Source organism: Xenopus laevis, chromosome 3L (genome assembly GCF_017654675.1).
Source record: "Xenopus laevis strain J_2021 chromosome 3L, Xenopus_laevis_v10.1, whole genome shotgun sequence".
In the NCBI taxonomy this organism is placed as follows: Eukaryota; Metazoa; Chordata; class Amphibia; order Anura; family Pipidae; genus Xenopus; species Xenopus laevis.
The window spans coordinates 147056621-147081049 of NC_054375.1; the positions used below are offsets into that span (position 1 = coordinate 147056621).

At 41.8% G+C, this 24429-nt stretch overlaps 1 protein-coding gene across 2 annotated transcripts in view; it reads right to left on the reverse strand.

Annotated features, from left to right (window-relative positions):
* Positions 1–349: 349 nt before the first annotated feature.
* The window catches only part of tyk2.L (tyrosine kinase 2 L homeolog), a 45770-nt gene continuing 21690 nt past the window's right edge, over positions 350–24429 (reverse strand). For both annotated transcript variants that reach the window (XM_018250931.2, NM_001092194.1), the window contains 16 exon segments: positions 23928–24108; positions 23519–23637; positions 23223–23393; positions 22241–22328; positions 20428–20555; positions 20059–20194; positions 19783–19934; positions 18364–18514; positions 17682–17776; positions 17364–17556; positions 16628–16746; positions 16372–16544; positions 13871–13988; positions 6867–6977; positions 4472–4613; positions 350–1164 (listed from right to left, as the gene is read on the reverse strand). In XM_018250931.2, the coding sequence (XP_018106420.1) occupies positions 4479–4613; positions 6867–6977; positions 13871–13988; positions 16372–16544; positions 16628–16746; positions 17364–17556; positions 17682–17776; positions 18364–18514; positions 19783–19934; positions 20059–20194; positions 20428–20555; positions 22241–22328; positions 23223–23393; positions 23519–23637; positions 23928–24108 (2070 nt within the window). In that variant the 3' untranslated portion in view covers positions 350–1164; positions 4472–4478.

A 24429-nucleotide genomic window follows, 5' to 3' on the forward strand; every position in this document is an offset into this window, starting at 1 on the left:
AGAAACCTTTGTGAAAGGTTTTCTCACTTCCTTGTTTGTGTGAAGAAAAGTTACAAAATCTTCAGAATTCGGTTTGGCCAGGCCCTTGGATTCAGCAGAATCAGAATCCTGATGAAAAGGGCCAGATCCCAAACTAAATCCTGTATTCGGTGCATCCCTACTAAAATGGAGTCTATGGGAGACAGCCTTACTGTAATTAGGAGCAGTCTGGATAACAGGTTTCTAGTTAATGGATCCCATACCTGTAATACACAGCCCTGCATGCTATTAACCCTTTGCTCACTACAACAGAAAAAAAGGACACAGCTGCCACGCCAGGGTGCCAGATAACAGACTGCTACTATGTGAGTAACCGTATGCATAGGTTTTTATTTCATATACAACTGAACAGCATGGTTATGGTAAAATACCTTCTCCCGACAAAGCACAGAATTCACAGACATATTACGTTATTCAGCCCAGAGATTCACATCATAGTGACATACCGTTCTCTTGATAAGTAACATGCACGGCAGCTTCCATCTGTGTAACATGGGGGAAATAAAGATGCCAACCCTTTATAGGTTAAAATGGCTTTTCACAGCCCTAAAAATACAGTAGCTCGCTGATACCCTACACTAGTGCGACTGATCCTTTAACACCGTATTATTAGTTGGCCTTGATATCTGGCAAAAACGAACATGAATGCATTAAATAAGCAAAAGGCCACTGTGTCAGACTCTTTCCAAAAGGGAAGGACATTATTCCATATAATATCTGAGAGCCGGTTAGTCTGACCTTTTATATCATTGCACAAGTCACAGTCATTAAGTCACTTAAGTGGGAAAAAAAGATCCCGCGGATACGTGAACCCATCACAGTGATACCAGTTCTTTGGAAATCACAATTGCACAATGCCACTAATACATACAATCCCATTGGTTGTCATATGAGAATGACCACTTCATCATTCACAACAACTTTCTTTTCCGGCAGCCAGGGACGGAGTTTCTGCAACCCGAGCTTTAAGTCACAGCGCGGCCATCTTGGAAATCCTTTCTTGTCCTCCCTTGAACTCCGCTCCCTCTTCTGCAATGTACAAATGGAGTCTCGCCCAGTTCACAAGCAGACAATCTTGTTGTGGGGGGTTCTGGTTCAGGACTTTCAAACTGCATTCTCCATATTCTTTAAGAAGGCACAACAATTAGAAGAAGTTAAAAGGGGGTTGTTCATATTCTCAAAAGTTTTCATTCTGAATTGTCTTAAAGGAGAAGGAAAGCTACGGAGGCATTTTATTGTCAATAGATCAGCTGCAAAAGTGCAAGCTAGAATGCTATATTTATTAAGTAGAATGTTTTACCATATCTGAGTAAACAGCTATAGAAGCTCTGTTTGTTTAGGATAGCAGCTGCCATATTAGCTTGGTGTGACATCACTTTCTGCCTGAGTCTCTCCCTGCTCAATTATAGCTCTGGGCTCTGATTGCATCAGGTAGGGGAGGAGGGAGGTGGGAAAGGGAAGAGGAGATGGAGAGAGCAGCAAACTGAGCATGCTCAAGCCCTAGTCCTGGAGGTTTAAGCTGAAAACAGGAAGTCTGATACAGAAGCCCATGAATACACAATAGAAGGAAAGAAATGCTGTGTTTGTTTTGACAGAGGACTCAGAGCAGCATTACTTTGAGGGTTAACTGGTATATTTAGGTGGACTTTTCTGATAAGGTTTACTTAGTTTTAACCTTTCCTTCTCCTTTAATTTCTTGCAGCTTTCAAATAGGATTCACAGACCCCAGCAGTCACAAATCTATTGCTCTGTGAGGCTACAGTTTAATTGCTATTTTTCATTACTTCTCGTTTTTTTCAGGCGTCTCCTACTCATATTCCAGTGTCTCCTTCAATCCGCTGCCTGGTTGCTAGGATAAATTGGGCCCTAGCAACCAGATAGCTGGTTCCACCCACAGGTAAGTGTGATCTAAATGTGACGTGACAGGCCATGTATGAATGTGAAGTGTATCCAATATGGCTCCTTAGCTACAAAATGGATGTACTGACATTAGTTGAAGCTGAGGTTATTAAAGGATACATTTGTTTATCATTAAATATTGCTTAGGAAATGTTCAGGCGAAGGAGAATGAAAGGAAAATCAGAGATAGTACAGACATGATTGTCATGAAGAAGAAAGCTCATGGTCACATTCCTGGGCGTATGACCATTATTTCGTCCACAATAAGAATTAAGGCCAAATCCTGCAATGATTGATCATTTTATAATTGTACTAGTATAAAAAAAGAGCACATTTAAAGGGGTGGGTAATTTAACTTTAGGTTAACTTTTAGTATGTTATACAATGGCCAGTTTTAGGTAACTTTTTAACTGGTCTTCATTATTTATTTTTTATAGTTTTTCAACTTTGCCCTTTTCTTTTGGCTCTTTACAGCTTTCAAATGGGGGTCACTGACCCCATCTAAAAAAATACAAATGCTCTGTAAGGCTACAAATTTATTGTTATTGCTACTTTTTATTACTCATCTTTCTATTCAGCCCTCTCCTATTCATATTCCATTCTCTTATTCAAATCAGGTCATGGTTGCTAGGGTAATTAGGACCCTAGCAACCAGACTGCTGAAATTGCAAACTGGAGAGCTGCTGAATAAAAATTTAAATAACTCAAAAACCACAAATAATAAACAATAAAAACCAAATTGCAAATTGTCTCAGAATATCCCTCTCTACATCATACTAAAAATTTTAAAGGTGAACAACCCCTTTAAGGGGGTCTTGGAACTTCATCTACAAGCAGACGTGTTGTGTAGAACCTTTCCCGATTGGCCTGGCTTTGTATGTATTCTCTTACAATATATTATTCTCGTTTGATATTGATCATTGTGTATGTGTGTTTTATTTCTATCCTGCACTTGATAAAACGGCCAAGGGAAGTTTGGCAAGACAGTAAAGTACAGCATAACCTAAGTGTCCTAGTGACACGAAACGCATGAGTTGTTTATACAAATAAAATATCCTTTATTTTTACATACTATTAGTCTGATCTATGCGTGACCTCTTGAGTGCCTTGCTCCAACATTTTTGTTTTTCTACATACGGATTGTCCGCTCCCATGAGCTGAGGGCCTGGGGCAGGAGCATCTGGGCCACCCATTTAATTTGTTGAGTTATTCTACTGGGGGGGGGGAGAGAGAGAGAGAGAGAGAGAGAGAGAGAGAGAGAGAGAGAGAGGAGAGAGAGAGAGAGAGAGAGAGAGAGAGAGAGAGAGAGAGAGAGAGAGAGAATACACACTGTATATGTATATATAGTGAATAAAGTACCCCCTCTTGTAAAATATAAGGATATTATAAGTTACCGAGGAGTTTCATGACCATATAAAAGTACGAGGCCGAAGGCCGAGGTGTTTTATACAGGTCATGGAACTCCGAGGTAACTTCTAATATCCTCATATTTTGCAACTGGGGGTACTTTATTTATTATAATACACAAATTTCAGTGAGTCATGTGACAGAAATGACATCAGAACTCACCGTTTATAAGGATATCATTTACAAGATATTCATAGCTTTTGTGTATTATATATATATATATATATATATATATATATATATATATATATATATATATATATATATATATATATATATATATATAGATATCTATCTCTCTCTATCTATATATATATGTGTGTGTGTGTTTGAAGACAGTAAGGTACAAAACAGCCCCCATTCCCATACAGTTTTAGCCACATCCTGATTTTACCATAAACCCTACTTAAGACAACCCAACTACTTTGTCATCGTGGTAAAACTGCATTAACATGGGCCATAGGTAGGGTTGCTGCCAGGCCGGTATTTTACCATTCTAGCCGGTACAATACCTGCCATGACCTGTATTATAAATTTACCGGCAATGTAGTAGCCGGTAAATCTGTAATACAAGTAAATTCAGGCCCTGACCTGCCCCCGATCCACCCAGAATCTACTCTAAACTAGGGTTGCCACCTGGCCAGTATTTTACTGGCCTGGCCGGTAAAACTGATGGTTGAGCCCAATGTTATTAATAGAGAAAAAAGATAAATATATAGGAAGGCTGGTATTTTTCTCCAGAAAAGGTGGCAACCCTAACCTACCATTTAGCTTCATATTTCTGTGCCCAGATCCTCCATTAGTCAGACGTGACATCATGACCCAGCCCACTTTTGGCTAGGGATGCACCAAATCCACTATTTTGGATTCGGCTGAAACCCCCAAAAGCTTTGTGAAAGGATTTGCATATGCTAATTAGGATTTAGTTCAGCCTGGCAGAAGGATTCGGCCGAATCCTGCTGAAAAAGGCCGAATCCCGAACCGAATCCTCGATTCGGTGCATCCCTACTTGTGGCATAACCCCACCCTCTGATATCACAGACCACCCCTTTGTCGCCGACCCCCCCCCCTTCCCATTCTCAAAAGGTGGCAACCATAGCCATAGGTACATTTCCATCATACTTACTGTAGTTCTAGCACAGACTAAACACGGATGGGGCCTGGGTCGAGTACGTGTTGTGATAAGATTTCAGGATTGGAATAAGGTGATTAAATGTTGGACGGAAATTTGCTTCGGTTTCCCAGCAGTTTTTCATAAGCTTATAGATCTGGTGGAAAACATGGAAAAGAACTGGTGATACCCGCTTACTTATATGTGAGAGACTCATGGAAATAAATATGAGTGGAATATTTTAAAGTTTTTTTGACCTTTTAGAAATAAAACAGTATTACACTATGAGATTTCTGTATCTTTATATTGGAGCCTAACAGTGGTCGGGGGAGAACATTGGTGATTATTACTACATGTTACAACTTACTACAATCTTGGAAGTGTGCATTTTAGCCAAACTTGGTGAAGGTCTTTGAAAAAACTTGTTCATACTACATGTTCTTACTACTATCATATTACAATGATACACCATCATGTCTGACGTTTAGTATTATTTACTTAACATATTACATCTGCTGAGTGTGCACTGTCTTGTCCTGTCCCTGCACTGTGCTGTCCTGTCTTGCAGGAGTTGCATATTTTTTGCACTTGCACTTTGTCTGTTGTCCGGTACTTCTATGTTGTGTGTAGCACTATGTTCCCAACGGAACACAACCTCTGAATCTTTTTCACGATCTTACACTGCTTTACATCGGTGAAGCAATGTAAGACCATGAAAAAAGATTCTGAGGTTGCGTTCTGCTGTGGAGTGCACTCACTGTAGCAGACTGTGCACCATCTTGGATCTTAGTGAGAAGGACGTCTGCAGAGAGGTGAATTAGTGAAACAGGCTTGAGGCTGCTGAGAGTTCAAACCCGGAATACCGGAACCTAGAATCTGGTGAGACCAATCCAATCTCTTTTGGGGGGCTTTTTCAGCTGGCAAGGAGGAAGGAGTGGGGGACGCCCCAATACATCTCCTAGGAAATTTGCTCTCTATATCTTGCCATTCATCAATCTGCCTGCTAATCTACTTAGTAAAGCACTCTGCATACTTCATTGCTTCACCATATTGGGGAAAAAAATCCTGATCACAACCCCAATTGAAATAACTTTTCCATCTTGCTGAACTATAACTCACAACCTTTTTCTTGTTATTCAAACTACAAGCATACTAGTGATGTGCGGGTCAGGGTTTTCCTGACCCGCACCCGACCCTAACCCGCCCTTCTGCAGCCCGTGCCCACCCCACAAAAGGGGCGGGGTGAGCAGACGCAAGACTATAAAACCGGAAGTCGGATGCCGGCATTTGAAGGTGGCGGGCGGGGAGAGCAGGAGAAGAGCTCAACACGCGCCCGCCACCTGCAAGGAGCAGTGCGAGGTCGACCCGAACCCGCGGGTATCTGGTCGGCCCGCACATCACTAAAGCATACACCACAACCAAGGAACAGTTACAGTTACTTGATTTTTTTTTTTACATGAAAAGTGATTACTCACTTGGATTGAATCTATATTTGTTTTTATGTATATTTATTCATATTTTATTCATTGTGTTTCCTGGCTGGCCAGTGTTTTAGAGATTAAGGGGCCCATTTACTTAGCTCGAGTGAAGGAATGAATAAAAAAAACTTCGAATTTCGAATGTTTTTTTTGGCTACTTCGACCATCGAATGGGCTACTTCGACCTTCTACTACGAATCGAACGATTCAAACTAAAAATCGTTCGACTATTCGACCATTCAATAGTCGAAGTACTGTCTCTTTAAGAAAAAACTTCGACCCCCTAGTTCGCCATCTAAAAGCTACCGAAGTCAATGTTAGCCTATGGGGAAGGTCCCCATAGGCTTAGCTAGCCTTTTTTTATCGAAGAAAAATCATTCGATCGATGGATTAAAATCCTTCGAATCAAACGATTCAAATGATTTAATCGTTCGATCGAAGGATTTTATCGTTCGATCAAAGGATTTTTCGTTCGATCAAATGAATAGCGCTAATTCCTTCGACTTCGATATTCGAAGTTGAAGGATTTATACATTTATAAACATACTGGCCTCGTCATCCACCGTCTATCCGCTTTTTGCTCTTGACTGATTTAACTATACATATAACTGGAACAAAAAGGAAAGTCTCTTTTAAAGGGGAACATACACTAGTGGTTTCTATACTTCTAGCACCATATTTTTGTTTCTGTTTTTTGCTTTTTCCGTTTACTTTAGGCGCTGATCCAACATTTTTTATGTGACACATGGAAAAGAATTATATCCGTGTCTTACCACTGTATAAATAGAATGCCTGCCATAAAAGCAAGACAGGACTGGATGTTTTACAAGTAAGTGGCAGCAGTTTTACTGCTATATCCATTTGCAAGCAGGGCAGCCCTTTTGCAAAGCATCCCAGGAAGGCAATACAGAGCAGTTTTGAGTTTTGCTTACCTCTAGAGGACAGTCGTTAGGACATGGTAACCTCTGACCTCTCTCCAGCAGGTCAATCAGCCTCACTACAGTCATCTGTCCCTGGGTGACCCCGATCATCTCGATGAATTTCTATAGTGGCACAAGGTTAAAGACATGAACTCTGGGAGCCATTGTGTTGGAAGATTTGGATGACAAACATGGATTTGTCTGCATGGCAGAATTCTAGACCTGCACAGCTAACCCTTAAAATAGACAATTATTTTCCAAATACTTAGCTCAGCACATTTAAAGGGATGGCTCACCTTTAGGTTAAGGTTTAGTATATTATAAAATGGCCTGCTCTAAGCAACTTTTCAATTGGTCTTCGTTATTTATTTTTATATGTTTTAAATTATTTGTCTAGCTTTTAAAAATGGTAGGGGAGCCACTGACCCCATCTAAAAAAAGGGGATTTTGTGTTACTCACCGTTAAATCCTTTTCTCTTCAGCAGTCTGTGGGACACAGGGACCATGGGGTTTAGCTTCTACCTTCAGGAGGCAGGACACTAGAACAAAAACTGACTCCGCCCCCTTAAGCTATACCCCCCACTCACCGCAGGGGAGCTCAGTTTTGAATTAACCAAGAAGAAATAGAACTCCATAACTATATACAAACAACCACTTGATGGCGAATAACAGTCTGAGGAATCGCTTCCTGGGCGGGATGCCCTGTGTCCACAGACTGCTGAAGAGAAAAGGATTTAACGGTGAGTAACACAAAATCCCCTTTTCTCTTGCAGATATCTGTGGGACACAGGGACCATGGGGACATACCAAAGCTGTCCCAACTAATAGGGAGGGAGGAAGCGAGGCCGAAGTCTTTAAACTACCGCGGCCTGTAATACCTTCCTCCCGAAGCGTGCATCCGATGCCGCAAAGACCTCAAATTTATAGAATTTTGTAAATGAATGGATAGAGGACCATGTTGCGGCTCTGCAAACTTGTTCGGCTAAGGCGTGATTCCTGAAGGCCCATGAAGCGCTGACACCTCTCGTTGAATGGGCTCTGATGAGTGTTGGAGGAGTTTTTCCTCTGGCCACGTAGGCGCGTCTAATAGTTTCTCTTATCCATCGGGATATGGACGTTTTAGATGCCGGAAAACCTTTGCGTATTCCTGAATGAATGATGAACAATGAAGATGATTTCCGAAATTCCTTGGTTCTGTCTAAATAAAACTTAATGGCTCTTACAGGATCTAAGGCATGCAAGGCAATCTCCTTAGCTGATTTAGGATGAGGACAGAACGATGGTACTGTGATGTCTTGGTTGATATGAAAATCCGATATGACCTTGGGTACAAATGAAGGAATGGTGCGTAGAACCGCTCGATCCTGATGAAATGTCAAGAAGGGTGGTTGACATGATAGAGCACTCAGTTCGGATACTCTGCGCGCTGACGAAATAGCTAATAAAAAAGCCACTTTCCAGGAAAGCCACGCCATAGGAATGGAAGCCAAGGGTTCAAACGGAGGACCCTGCAATGCCGACAGCACCAAATTCAGGTCCCACGGAGGAAGAGGATCTCTATATGGAGGAACTATATGAGTTGCTCCTTGTAAGAATGTTCGAATATCCACATTAATTGCCAGCTTCCTTTGAAACAGAACCGAAAGTGCTGATACTTGGGATCTTAATGATGCCGGAGACAGTCCCTTATTCAACCCAACTTGAAGGAATTCTAAAATGCCAGGAATTGAACAGTCCTCAAAAGGTATTCCTTTTTGAACACACCAATCTTTGAAACAACGCCACACTCTGTAATAAGTCTTCGACGAGACTGGTTTCCTTGCTGCTATCATGGTCTTTATTACCTCTGAAGAAAACCCCTTTCGTTTCAGCACTAGGGTCTCAATAGCCATGCCGTCAAATTGAGCATCTTCGAGTTGGGATGTACTATGGGGCCTTGAGATAGTAGATCTGGTAGATTCGGTAGTGGCCATGGATCCTCTCTGGACAGATTTATCAGATCGGAAAACCATGCTCGTCGAGGCCAGTGTGGTGCTATTAGAATCACTGTGTGATTTTCTCTTTGAATTCTTCGAATTAACCTGGGTAGCAGAGGAAGAGGGGGAAATGCGTAGCCTAGTTGGAACTCCATGGAGCCGTCATGGAATCCACTGCGAGTGCTAGAGGATCCCGGCAACGAGACATGAATTGTTGTACCTTCCTGTTTGCTCTTGACGCCATAAGATCTATGTCCGGAATTCCCCATCTTTCTGTGATCAAGGTGAACACTTCTTGCTTTAGAGACCACTCTCCTGGGTCCAGTGTCTGTCGACTCAGATAATCGGCTTCCCAATTTTCGAGGCCCGGAATGTATATTGCGGATAGAGTTGCATTGTGTTTTTCCGCCCAAGACAGAATTTGGCTTACTTCCTGGAGTGCTTGTCGACTGCGAGTACCTCCTTGGTGATTCAAGTAAGCCACCGTTGTCGCGTTGTCCGATTGAACTCGGATGGCTATTCCCTTCATTATCTGTTGCCAATAACTGAGAGCCCTTCTCACCGCTCTTAGTTCTAGAATGTTTATTGGCAGTTGAGTTTCTGCTGATGACCAAATCCCCTGAGCTGTGAGTGTGCCGAACACTGCCCCCAGCCCCTTAGACTGGCGTCCGTAGTGAGGATCCGCCATTGGGGATCTGCAAGGTTCCTCCCTTTGGACAGGTTGTTGCAGTTCAGCCACCATGCCAATGACACCTTGGTCTTGGGAAGTAGAACTATTCTCTGAGACAGATTTGTTCTGTTCCACTGTGTTAGAATGTTCCATTGTAATTCCCTGAGATGGAACTGCGCAAAGGGAACCGCTTCTATTGTGGCCACCATGGATCCCAGTACTCTCATGGCAAACCGAGCGGTAGTGTTCGGAGTCTTGGCGAGACGTCGTACCAACGTTAAAATATTCTCTATCTTGTCCTGTGGCAGATAAAACTTTCTGATTCTTTGTGTCGAAAATCATACCTAAAAACTTTAGTTTTTGGCTGGGAACTAATTTTGATTTTGTGGTATTGATTATCCAACCCAAGCTTGTCAGTGATTGTATCACTTGGGCCAGATTGTTCTGTGCTTCTTGGTGAGATGGCGCCTTCAGAAGAATGTCGTCCAGATAGGGCGTAATGGATATCCTTGTACTCTGAGAGATGCCGCCGCTGCTGCCATCACCTTGGTAAAGATCCGTGGAGCCGAGGTTAGGCCGAATGGTAGTGCTACGAATTGAAAATGTAGTCCTAGGTAAGCAAACCTCAAGTATTTCTGATGGACTTGGAAAATCGGGATATGAAGATACGCGTCCCGGATATCTAGTGCGGCCATGAACTCGTTCGGTCTCATACTGGCAATAACTGAACGTAGGGATTCCATCTTGAAATGAGCTGGTCGAATGAATGTATTGAGCTTTTTTAGGTCTAATACTGGTCTGAAGGAGCCATCCTTTTTTTTGGCACAATGAAGAGGTTTGAGTAGAACCCTCGAAATTTTTCCTTTGGGGGAACAGGTAACAATGACTTTTTCCTGTACTAGATTGAGTACTACTGCGAAAAAGGCTTGTCTCTTTTGTGGCTCTGTTGGCACTCTTGACATGAAAAATCGAGATGGAGGGGTGGAAGAAAACTCCAGCTGATACCCTCGGATACAATTTTTTGAACCCAAGAATCCTGAGTGGTTCTTCGCCAAACCTCTTGAAAGTGAAGCAACCTGGCCCCGACTGTAGGTTGCAGACTGAGATCGATTTGGTAGTCATGCTGAAGATGACTTGTCTGACGGCTTTGACTGGTTTCGTCTGTTCTGCCAGTTGCTCTTGAACTTATTCTGGAATCTGTTTTTGTTTCCTGAGGACTGAGACTGGAAGTCCTGGAAGTTGAAGTCTTGGTGTAGCGTGGGGAACGAAAAAATCGTCCTTTCCGAAAAGTGGACCGAGGTTTATTTTGGGGAAGGAGCGTGCTCTTGCCCCTGTGGCTTGACTAATAATTTTATCCAAATCCGACCCAAACAGAAGTTTTCCTTTAAATGGTAGAGTGGTAAGAGATTTCTTTGATGATAGATCTGCTGACCAGAGTTTCAACCATAAGGATCTGCGTGCCGCCACCGGATAATGCTGAAGTACGCGCTACTACTTGGGCTGCATCAAGAGATGCCTCACAAATATAATCGGATGCATCCTTAATTTGTGAAGTAATGTCAAGAAGTTCTTGTCTAGGTCTTCCTGAAGCAATATCATCCATCAAGGATGAAATCCAAGTCTGAAGAGCTCGGCTTACCCATGCCGTTGCAAAAATGGGCCTTAAGGATTCTCCTGATGAGGAAAAAATGGCACGCAACAGTCCTTCCAACTTTTTGTCCATAGAGTCCTTGAAGGACGATGCGTCTGGAACCGGCAGAGCTGTATTCTTAGACAGCCGAGAAACCGGAGCATCTATAGATGGAGGAGAACCCCATTTGTCAGTATTTTCTTTTGGAAACGGATAAAGTCTTTGAAAACGACGATTAGCCTGAAATCTCTTCTCCGGTTGTTCCCACTCGGACTGAACAATGTTGTCTAGTTGAGGGTGAGAAGGAAATATTGGTACCGAATTTTTTCTGACGTTTTAAACATTAACTGAGAAGAATCTGATGAAAGCTCAGATTCCTTGAGATCCAAGCACTTGATTACTGACAAAATTAACTTGTCTATAGATTCTGAGGATCTAGTCGGCTCCTCATTATCCTCTTGGTCATCTGATATTTCACCTTCACTTTGTGAAAAATCATCCTCTGTAGGAGAATTGGCTATAGATTCTTCCTCACTGAGTTCCAGAGATGTTGAAGGAACTGCACGTTTGTGGGCACGGGTCTTAGGTTCCACTGAAACCCTGATCTAGTCTGTCTAGAAGTTTATCTAAGCATGCCGCCAATTTAGGAATGCCTGAAGATAACTGGGTTGCCCATGCAGGCGGGGCTACTTCAGCGACTATGTGAGTTTGAGCAGTGGCGGTCGGTACATGCGGAGGAGAATTATCCTCCCTATTGTCTGTCACAGCAGTTTCCTGCAGTTCTTGAGCCCTCAGTGACCCTCAGTCGAAGAAGGCGGAACGCAGTTACTGCATAAGGTCTCTTTATGACCAGCTGGTAGGCGTTTGCGGCACTTGGAGCATGCTAAATATCTAACTTTAGAAACAGCATGACTGGTCCTAGCAAACGGTCCTTCAGACTTTTTATCCGCCATGGTGGAAAATTTTTTTTTTTTTTTTTTTTTTTTTAAATTTTTATATATTTTTAAATCTTTTTTAAAAACCACAACACTCTAAGGTAGCTCTGAAGAAGCTTTTACCCTTGTGCCTGCCCCCTCGGCACCCTCTCCCAGCCCTGGCCCCTGTGTCTGACCGTGAAAAAGTACTGTCTTGCTGAGTCACGTAGCACCGGCTAGAAACACTGGGACAGGTCCTGCACACGCACGCTAGGAATGCTGTTCCTAGCCGCCGACAACCTTTTCTCCCTGAGGCGTTGAATTTTGGCTGGCCGCAAGCAGCCACACGCTGCTCGAATCACTTGCGCACTTAAAATGGCGCTGCCGGAAGTGATGCGTCATCGCCAACCGAGAACCGCCTATGCGTTCCGCAGTGGAACGCAGGCTCACTGAAATAACCTCCAGGTGCGCCCTTCCCCACGCGCCTAACAGAACACGCTGGTGCCGCAGTCGGAAGACACAATAGGACCCGGGGTGGGGTTTGAGGGGGGCACAAAAAACCACCATTACTCGCCAAAATAGTTGCTCCAGCGTAAAAACGCCAATACTCACAGACCCTGGACATCCATCATCTCACAGGATGCCCGCATTCAGCCTTCTGCTCTGGACAGCTGCGGCTCATGTTACATGACACCATTGAGTGCTGTGTGGCTCGCTCCATAAGAGACTTAGTCGCCCCAGTGCAGATATCCCACGAAGGGGGAAGCCTAAAAGGAGATTCCCTTAAGCAGAGAACTCCAGGACAACCCCTGGTGCCAAACACAAAGTCTGGCCGCAGAATAATCCTGACTGGATTAACATCCTGACTCCTTGAGGACACTAGAAAAACTGAGCTCCCCTGCGGTGAGTGGGGGGTATAGCTTAAGGGGGCGGAGTCAGTTTTTGTTCTAGTGTCCTGCCTCCTGAAGGTAGAAGCTAAACCCCATGGTCCCTGTGTCCCACAGATATCTGCAAGAGAAATATGAATGCTCTGTAAGGCTACACATTTATTGTTATTGCTATTTTTTTTACAACTCATATTTTACAACTCCTATTCATATTCCATGTTTCTTATTCATATCAATGCATGGTTGCTAGGGTAATTTGGACCCTAGCAGACAGATTTCTGAAACTGCAAACTGGAGAGCTGCTGAATAAAAAGCTAAATAAGTGAAAAACCACAAATAATAAAAAATGAAAACCAATTGCACCTTATCTCAGAATATCACTCTCTACATCATCCTAAAAGTTAACCCAAAGGCGAACAACCACTTTAGCGGTCGCTATTAAAAAGGAAACGACCACTACTGTTCAACTGTTCTTTTCACTTGATTTATTAAAATAGTAAATTCAAATTTTTTATTTTTTTTGGTGTCAAAATTCACACATTCAAATTTTAATCCCCCAATTCGAATGTGAGAGTTATCACACCTCAACCATGGAGATCTAATTCGAATATTCGCCACCCAAAACCTGCCGAGTTCATTTGGCAAAAGTCCGTTAAACATTTGAATATGTTAATTGTCTGACAAGAGTTTTTTTCGTAGGGAAAACTCTTTCGAATTTGATTAATTTTCGGTTCGGGACTATTCGATCGAATATTAGACGTTTTCATTTTTTCTTAAATAACTCCATTCGAGTTGTAAGTATATTTGGACTTTTTAGAGTATAGAAAAAATTCACATAAATTCGAAATTCCACCTTTGATAAATCTGCTCATTAATGTTGCCCATTAAGTCATTAAATACTTTGTATAAAACTGTAAGCCTACCGAGCAATGTACTTACAGCAGGGGGGCTGAGATAGGAATCACAGCGAGTCAAGAGCTCATAGAAAGTGACCCCAAATGACCAAACATCAGAAGCATAGAAGAATTTACACTCTTTCAGACACTCGGTTGCATACCTGTCGTGGGGAAAACAGAGGCAGTTAAGAGATTAGATTGATTTTGGCAGTGAAAAAAAAACAACAAACATTTTTAAAACCCCTTAACCCAGGGATGATGATATACATCTCAAACATTGTGTTGAAACTGCACATCATTTAGGGCTATGGAGCATGGGACATTGTTTGCTGCTCCCATCTATTAGAAAAGAGTGAACAAAATGCCCTAACACCTGTCATAGGATAAGGCTAGAAATGCTGTATGTATACTAAACAAACAACTTACTGCACCACAAACCTAATAAAACAAATGATTTATGCTTTCAAAGTTGGCCACAGGGGGGGTCACTGCATATTCTGATTAATAATCAGAGTATACAGACTGCACTGGGTCCTTTGTTGTCATGTAATCTAATCTGGATTTTAGAGTGTTTCTATTGTTTAACACAAACTTTCTCCAACTCTGCAGAACCAGTGGCTGCAGCAAAATAATCCCCCAAATAGAATCAATCTGGCTCCATGATCTTTGTCCCTGCAGCTGGAGTTGGAAACAGTAAAGGGGATGTAAAGGCCAAAATAAAATCCAATACAAATCTCTACACAGTCGCCGACTGCTCTACGGGGAAACAAACAAAACTGCTTGAGTTCTGCATGGCTGGGAAGTAAGGCAGGGGCTCCCCCTGCTGTTCATAAGTAAGATTGTTTTCCCTACAGAGCAGTTAGGGACTGTGACAATTTCACTGCATACGGTCAGGTTTCTTATAAAACTTGTACTCATTTTATAATTCAAGTATATTAGAGGATATTATTGTTCAAAATGAAGTACAATATTTGGTGTGTGTATGGCAGGAGACCAGCTGACAGATATCGGCAAAAGACTTCGATATCGGTCGGCTCGTTGATTTTGATCAGGTGCTTTTGAAGGAGCCCGAACATTGGCCAGTGTTTACTGCCGAGGAGTCAGATGCAGGTAAAATTCTATTGTTCCTACCTGTATATCTGACGATTCAGCTCTAAATGTCTGTATTGAAAATGAATAATCTTTGATGTGACCAATGGCAGCAGGAAAGATTATTATTGTGACATATATGTCCATCTTTACACTCCCTACAAAGTGATTGACATATAACACTACCATGAGAATGGGTGTTTCTCTGCTGACGGGCAGCAGTGCTCAAACCGCCCTGTGTGCCATTACCCTTAAGGCTCCACCGGCCCCCCTATAGTCCTGGGACCCCCAAATGTTGCAGGGTCTGACCCCCATCTCTATGCCTCAGTGTGTCGTTAATATTGTGGGAAGCTGTTGGTCAGGCACTTCTCAAATGGAAAGTAACCCCCCCCCCCAAAGAAAAAGTAAAATTGTTCAGAATGTTCTACTTCACACTTTTCCAATTCATACCAAGTTACAATTTTCTTTTGTTTTCAATATATTAGCAGTTCTTTATGCACTGTTCCAAGAAGCCGCTGTACTGGACAGCCAGCCACCAATGTGCTAAGCATTAAACAGCTGGTTCCCCTTTGAGGTAACTTTTATTATGTTATAGAATGGCCAATTCTAAACAACTTTTCAATTGGGTTTCATTATTTATTTTTTTATAGTTTTATAGTTATTTGCCTTTTTTCTGACTCTTTGCAGCTTTCAAATGGGCATCACTGACTCCCTTCTATAACAAATGCTCTGTAAGGCTGTAGGTTACTTACTTATCCTTCTATTCAGGTCTCTCCTATTCATATTCCAGTCTCTTATTCAAATCAATGCATGGTTGCTAGGATAGTTTGCACCCTAGTTACCAGACTGCTTAAGATGCAAATTGAAGAGCTGCTAAATAAAAAGCTAAATAACAAAAACCTTCAATAATGAAAAATGAAAACCCTCTCCTATTCCAGTCTCTTATTCAAATCAGTGCATGGTTGCTGGGGTAATTTGGACCCTAGCAACTAGATTGCTGAAATTGCATACTGAAGAGCTGTTGAATAAAAAGCTAAATAACTTGAAAACTACAAATAATAAAAAAATGAAAACCAACTGCAAATTGTCCATCACTCTCTACATCATACTAAAAGTTACCTCAATGGTGAACAACCCCTTAAATAGAGAAATCTATTTATTGGTATTAAGACTCCATGCTGATATACACTCTATTTAAAATTTGTGAAGGTTAATAAGGTAGGCTGGCCGGCCATTTTTTAAAATAGACTGTATATCAGCTTGGAGTCTTAATACCAATAAAAAGATTTCTTAATTAAGCAAATACCATTTTAAGTTTTTAAGGTGGTAAAAGTGAAAAAGGAGTTACATAGTGTCCTTAACAGACTACTACGCTTTTTGGTCTAAGCATTAATAGGCAGGAATGGAACAAGAAATAACAGAAATAACATTTTCTAGACCATTGGCTGCCTTTACCAGAAAACTGGGCTGTCTCCATCCTCTCTGACTCGGTAATATTCATGCCCTTCAGGGACTGCTTTGGCCAGCCCAAAATCTCCAATTTTCACCACGTTTTCATTTTCAACAAGGACATTGCGGGCAGCGAGATCACGGTGTATGTAATGCTGAGAGTGAAGATAGGCCATTCCCTGTGTGAGAGAGAAATGCTAATCTAAGTACAATGATTTAACCGCACCATTAAAGGGAACTCCATAAAAAATGCAGGTCTTACCTCGCAGATCTGTTGTGCAAACAGTAATATTTGGGCCAGGCTCACATTGTGCTTGGGGAGATAATCTCGAAGGCTTCCCAATGGCACATATTCCATAATGAGCTGAACAATCTTATCTCCTGTCGACGAATACAAAAATCTGTTACTGTTTAATGTCTGGAATTAACCAGGAGCATGGATCAATTTTGCAGCTATTATGAGCATCATATAAGATAAAGTCCATGTAATACCTAGTGGCACATTTACTAATGGTTGAATATCGAGGGTTAATTAACCCTCGAAGTTAAATCCTTCGACTTTGAATATCGAAGTCGAAGGATTTACCGCTATTCGTTCGATCGAACAATTAAATCCTTTGAATCGAACGATTCGAAGGATTTTAATCCATCGATCAAATTAAATTCCTTTGATCGGAAATTTGTTAGAAAGCCTATTGGGACCTTCCCCATAGGTTAACATTGATGTTCGGTAGGTTTTAGTTGGCGAAGTAGGGGGTCGAAGTTTTTTTTAAAGAGACAGTACTTCGACTATCGAATGGACGAATAGTCGAACGATTTTTAGTTTGAATCGTTCGATTCAAAGTCGTAGTCGAGGTAGCCAATTCGATGGTCGAAGTAGCCAAAAAAAACGTTCGAAATTCAAAGTATTTTTTCTTCTATTCATTCATTCGAGCTAAGTAAATATGCCCCCTAAACTTCATTCTAACTCTGAGAAGAGAAGCTTTACTTTTGCTGACCTTGTTCGCTGCAGCATCCCTTGTACTTGACAATGTTCTCATGGTAAAGAGTCTTCAGGATCTTGATCTCTCCTTTCCAGCTGGATTCCAGTTGTTGGCTGCAGCCAGACTTTAGGGACTTCACAGCCACCATCTCTCCTGTGCCATCGTTGTTGGGGTCGTAGCAGTAAAGGCTGACTTTGCCAAAGTGGCCCTAAGAAAACCGAGAAAGGAAACAGAAAACACTGTGACTTATTGGAAAGGAAATAAACCAAATTAAATAAATTTTACATAGACTAAGCAGATAGAAGAGTACTTGGGGGCATTAAGCCGTATTACCTCTCCTAGCTCTCGGATTTTTTTCAGGTAGCGCTTTTGAAACACTGTGGGGTCCGTGATAGAGACTGGGCTGATGGCGGCAATGTCTGGAAGAACTGTTAAATCAAAGGACATAAATACAACCTGAATTTGTTGATGATATACCAATTTGTATAAAGGCTTAATAGATCTTCACAGTGATTTACTTAGCCCCTTGTCACCTTTAAATTAATGTTTAGTATGATGTAGAGAGTGATACAATTTGCAATTGGCTTTTATTTTTTATTATTCATGGATTTGTTGCGTGATTTGGATTTTTATTCAGCAGATCTCCAGTTTGCAATTTCAGCAATCTAGTTGCTAGGGTCCAAATTCCCCTAGCAAACATGCATTGATTGGAACAAGAGACTAGAATATGAAAAGGAGAGAGGCCTGAATAGAGTAATAAAAAGTAGCAATAGCTATAAATTTGAAGCCTTACAGAGCATTTGTTTTTGAAAGTTGGAAACAGCTAGAAGAAGACAGCAAATAATTAGAAACTCTTAAAAAGAAAAATATGAAGGCCAATTGAAAAGTTGCATAGAATTAGCCATTCTACAACACAGTAAAAATTAACCTAAAAGGGAACCAGGGTGCATAAATGCTTTAAGGTTATGACGGTGTGGGAAACACTATGATACCGTTACGTTCTCATCCCACTCACCATCAGGCTGCAGCTGTGTCAGCTCTCTGAGGATTGTTCGGAAAGAGGGTCTTCCTTCTGCGTTGTAATTGTGGCACTGGCCAATCAGGTCAGCAAGCTCCTTGCAGGAAGGTTCTGGGAGACCCAGCTCCTTCTCATAAAAACGCTCTTTCTAGAATACAGGATCAAAATATAAAAAAATTTCTGCTCAATATACAGTCTCCATACAACTACTCCGATTACTCCATATATCCCTTCCTATAACTCCTCCTATTGCTCCATATAACCCTCCCTATAACTCCTCCTATTGCTCCATATAACCTCTCCCTATAACTCCTCCTATTGCTCCATATAACCCTCCCTATAATTCCTCCTATTGCTCCATATAACCCCTCCCTATAACTCCTCCTATTGCTCCATATATCCCTTCCTATAACTCCTCCTATTGCCCCATATAACCCTCCCTATAACTCCTCCTATTGCCCCATATAACCCTCCCTATAATTCCTCCTATTGCTCCATATAACCCCTCCCTATAACTCCTCCTATCAGGGGCGTATCTACAGAGGAAGCCGACCCTGTGACTGCCCTAATTCATATACAGTTTCCAAAAATATTAGTAAAACAAATCAACCTCTAAACATTTTGGGGGGCCTGAAAAATTATTTGCTGAGGGGCCCAGTAATTTCTAGTTAAGCTACTGCCTCTTATTGCTCATTATGAATATTCTGTCATAGTTCCGTTATGATACAAAACAATTTATCACAGATGTTTCAGACAAGTGTAAAGCCTCGGAGAATAATACCACTGAGCATATACAGCTTATATACTGTAACTCCCCCTATTGCTCCATATAGTCCCTCCATATAACTCCTCCTATTGCTCCATATAACTCCTCCTATTGCTCCATATAACTCCTCCCTATAACTCCTCCTATTGCTCCATATATCTCCTCCCTATAACTCCTCCTATTGCTCCATATAACTCCTCCCTGTAACTCCCCCTATTGCTCCATATAAGCCTTCCCAATAACTCCTCCTATTGCTCCATATAACTCCTCCTATTGCTCCATATAACCCTCCTAATGCTCCGTATAACCTTCCCTTTAACTCCTCCTATTGCTCCATATAACTCCTCCCTATAATTCCTCCTATTGCTCCATATAACCCTCCCTATAACTCCTCCTGTTGCTCCATATAACCCCTCCCTGTAACTCCTCCTATTGCTCCATATAACCCTCCTTATGACACCTCCTATTGTTCCACATAACCCCTCCCTATAACTCCTCCTATTGCTCCATATAACCCCTCCCTATATCTCCTCCTGTTGCTCTCTGTAAAAGGAAGAAGGTCCCTGCCCCATAGAGCTTACAATTCAATATCTACTTCTGCTCCTCCATCTCATTCCATAACGGGTCTCACTACTATAAGTCCTCCCTACCTCAGGAGGTGTTCTTTCTTTCAGAGGAACTTCACCATTGAAACAAATTTCCAGCAAGGTTGTCCCAAAGCTCCATTTATCAGCGGCGGTGCTAAGACTAGAGATGTTTCTGACACACTCCGGTGCAATCCATGGAATCCTCTCCACACGTTCTAAAAGGAAGCAGATAATCAGTTTTATTATGAAGGAGTAGTACTGTAATTGCCGGCAGGTTAAGGGCTATGGAACACTGGCTGTGTTAGTTACTGCCTAAAAGCAATTAAAAGAAATCCATACCCTCTCTGGACAAGACTGTGAATGTCACTCCTGGATCACTCAGTTTGATGAATGGAGAGGAATTCTCTTCCAAGCCTTTTCTGGCCAGCAAAATATTTTTTGCACAGACATTTCCATGGACCAAATTTTTATCTTCCTGCAAAAGGAAGAAAAACAATGTCGTTACTTTTTCATTTGGCTCTGGATTATCTCCCTGTGTAAATAGTCAAACCACTGTATTCTACAGAGCTATCTGCTATGTGTTTGCTGTAATCCCATATCACCTTGTATGAATGCCCATTGGCTACACAGCAGTTTATTTTAATTAACTGTAGTTGTTTTCCCGATGCAAATACGCTGTTTTTATCAGTGCAGAGCAGCAGTTCATACCAGGTAGCTCAAGGCGCTCGCCAGTTGTCTGGCTACAGTGAACTTCCATTCTGTTTTTATCCTCAGTTTGTCCTTCCGTAGACAGACATCCAGAGGTCCGTGTTCAATAAACTCTTCCACCATGATATCTTTCAGTAGAAAAGCAGAAATAATTCAATAAACAGATATTATAACTGGTCACCGTGTTCCCTAGTGGGGTTGCCCTTATATCATGTTTAATTATTGTTGCCACCCGGCTGGTATTGGCCCAGCCGGTAAATCACTAGCTGGGGCTGGAATTACAAATTCACAAACAATGAAGCTACCAGTATATTTGCAACACACTTAAATCCCTCCCTTCCCATCTCCACTAACAGTAACCCTATATATGCATAGGCCTGTCTATTCCCTGACCATTTCCCTGCCCAGTGAGGTCACCACAAGGGATGAGCAAATTTTTTCGCTGTGTTTTGACGTGGAAATGACACCCATAGACTTCAATGGGAGAAAAAATAATGTTGCGCGTCAAAAAAAAACTGTCGCACGTCAAAAAAAATGTCTATAGACTTTAATGCATTTTGGAGAAACGAAACGGGTTAAATTCGCCCATCCCTAGTCATCATCCACTCCTGACCTGAAGGCCGGTTTTATTCATGTAAAAGGCGATGTTCACATTCAAACACCTAGATAGTTTAGCAGACATAAAGACTTTTTACAATTACTTTCTATTTGCTATGTATGACTGTGTTTCTAATATTGGTGTAAGCTATGAGAGAGGGGTCGACGACCCTGTAAACTGTTTTAAATACATTTAGTTAAAGCATTTCTTAGCTTTGTCCCTGCTGAGCAGAATCCCTGGGTTTCATTACAGGCAGCTGTTAGAATTGATACAATAGTTGCTAATACTCCAGAGATGCTGCTGAGAAATGGATCAACTAAATGTTGCAAAATTGTAACCGTTTAAAAGTCTGCACCTGAATTACTGAGCTGCCAGACTCAAACACCAGAGACAGGGACGTTCAAATTTCAACTTAAGATTTTGAAAAAGCGGTAAAAAATAAATAAGTAATTGAAAAAAGTCTTTATTTCCGTGGAATAATCTGAAAACAACGCAACTGAAAAAGTGTTTGGAAAGTGAAGCTCGCTCGCTATAGGGCCACTACTTTATACCATGACATTAAGTTATCTTTCTCCTCGGGGGAGTGCCTCTTTCATGTGCCATTGGTTCATCTTGTGACTTAGTAGGACTACCACATTATCATGTGTGACATGCAAAAAAAGAAACTGCTCTGGCATTCAAGCCATTCCAACCTCCATCTTGGTCCATGATATGGAGGCGCTAAACCAGCTGTCCCCAACCATTTTTGACCCAGGGTCCGGTGTAAAGCCTTAATTTTTTGCAAGGACCGGGGGGGGGGCGGCAACTGCTCTTTATGTGTTAAATTTTGGCGCAACAGCATCAAATATTGTGCAAACACGTCAAATTTGAGCGCGTTGTGTCAAATTCAGGCGTAATGCATCAAATTCTGACTCGGCGGCCTGGTAATGGGCCGTGGCCTGGCGGTTGGGGACCCCTGCACTAGACTATTAAACCATTTCAGGGGTAAAAAAGATAAGTGTCCTGTGCAGCCATATTGTGGACCAAGAAGGAGGCACATTTTGGTTGGTATTTCTTAAAAGCCAGACCTAGCAGAATTTAATTATTTCTTGGTACGAAATAAACATTTTTAACAATAGCATCCTCTAAAAAGCAAATATATGTAATTATTATTATTATGATGATTTCAACCTAAACCATAAGGAAAAACAAAAGACTTGTTTCCAGATAACTCACTCTCAGACTCTCGAACACAAACTCCATGAACAAACACAAGGTGGATGTGGGACACTTGGCTCATTAAACTTGCCGTCTCAAAGAAAGCCTACGTTATAGAGAGAAAAATATATAGTAAGGAAGGATCAGAGAAGAACTACATGGCAATGAAGGCAGAAGTGGAATGGCAAAGCAGAGTAAGAGGATTGGTAAGGAGAGAACAGGATGGACGTAAGCATTAACAGCACAAAGAGAGGAACAGAGCAGTAGATGAAAACAACATGGAAGAGAAGAAGAGTCCCAGTATGTTCAGAGGGTAAAGAGAGCAAGGCAGAGAACTTCAGAAAGCACCAAGACCAAAAGCACAGGGATCGCCATACAAGGGTGGGAAGTAAAGGGTTTTGAAACCAGAGTATGGAGGAGAGAAGTAGGGATGCACCGAATCCAGGATTCTGTCTTTTTCAGCAGGATTCGGATTTGGCCGAATCCTTCTGCCCAGCCGAACTGAATCCGAATTTGCAAATACAAATTAGCGGCGGAGAGAGAAATCACGTGACTTTTTGTCACAAAACAAGGAAGCAAAAAAGTTTCCCCCTTCCCATTCCTAATTTGCATATGCAAATTAGGATTCGGTTCGGAATTCGACCGAATCTTTCACAAAGGATTCAGGGGTTCGGCCGAATCCAAATTAGTGGATTCGGTGCATCCCTAGAGAGAAGAAATGGATGTTTCAGAGATAAGTGAAGAGAGGAAATGAATGGAGACCACATAGGTTGGAGAAGAGCTGAGACAAGGAAAGAGTAGAACAATTGGCAGGAGGAGAGTAAAAATAAGCAAGAGGCAGAAGACATTAAAAAATAATACAGTGTGTAGGATATCACAGATAATCTGGAAGAGATGGGTGAGACGATAATGAAGGTAGAGTGGGCTTAGAGAAGTTATGTAAGAAATATTTGGAACAAGAAGGTATAAGATGATTGAAAAAGACATGACTGTGCCTTACCAGTGCTATGTCTCTGTGGCTGGGATCCAGAACTTTCAGAACCACCCTCAGATCATGGGAATTGTTATTAAGTTCACCAGACTCAAAGTCGGATTCCTGCTCGCTTCCCTCGCTCACCAGGAGCATCCCGTCATAAATATTAGTGCGAGTGCCCTGCCCCAGGTGTGCTTTCTATACGAGAGTAAAACAAGATCATTACGCACTGTACAAGTGAAAAGAAAGGAGAGTAACTGGAAAAATATAAATTAAATGGACACTCTAGTCATATTCTGTCTGCTGAAAACGAATGGACCAACCTGCAGAATCTCATGCTTGCGGATCTGGTGGAAACTGAGTTGGCTCAGGTTGAGGTTCTTGGATACTGTTCTGTCCTTGCTGTTTTTCCCTCTCCGGGAGACAGTCAAGTTGGACACTTCTAGAATGCAAAAGAGAAGTGGCTCAGCCCCCTGCTTTAAGTGCCTTCATGTTCCTCCATCAGAGAAAAAGATCTAGCATTAAAGGCTCTATTACACCTTCTGTCCCTCCAGATGATTGATGATTGTAGTCTTAAACATTCACTGGAGCTCAACATTTCAGTCTACTAATCACACAAGCTTTGCCTACTCACCCTTGTACTTTGTCTTAACCATTGCAACCAATTAATTCCATCTAAATCAACTAGTAGTAAGGTCAGATGATACTTTTTTAATACTGTTTTTATGTTACCTCCAGACTTGGGTAAGATGCACTTCTTCACTGTAAAGGTCTCCTTTCCAGATTTCAGGGTGCAGCCCCGCAGGCTTTCCACTAATTCTTTTACACTGTGGAACTCACGATCCCAATCCTCTAGCGAGAACACTTCACCCTTCTTCTCAATTTTGAATTGTTTGTAGGCAAACCCTTTGCTCTATAAAAAGGAACATGGGTGTCATGGAATGACAGTTAAAGTTGAAAGTCACGAAGCAGCTCCATGACCACAGGCCAAATTCTTTGATACAGGTCATGGAACTCTGAGGGGGCATCTAATATTGTCATATTTTACAACAGGGCGTACATTATATATTTTAAAGGAGAAGGAAAGGTGAAAACGAAGTAAGCCTTATCAGAAAGGTCCATCTAAATATACCAGTAAACCCCCAAAGCAATGTTGCTCTGAGTCCCCTGTCAAAAGAAACACAGCATTTCTTTCCTTCTATTGTGTACTCATGGGCTTCTGTATCAGACTTCC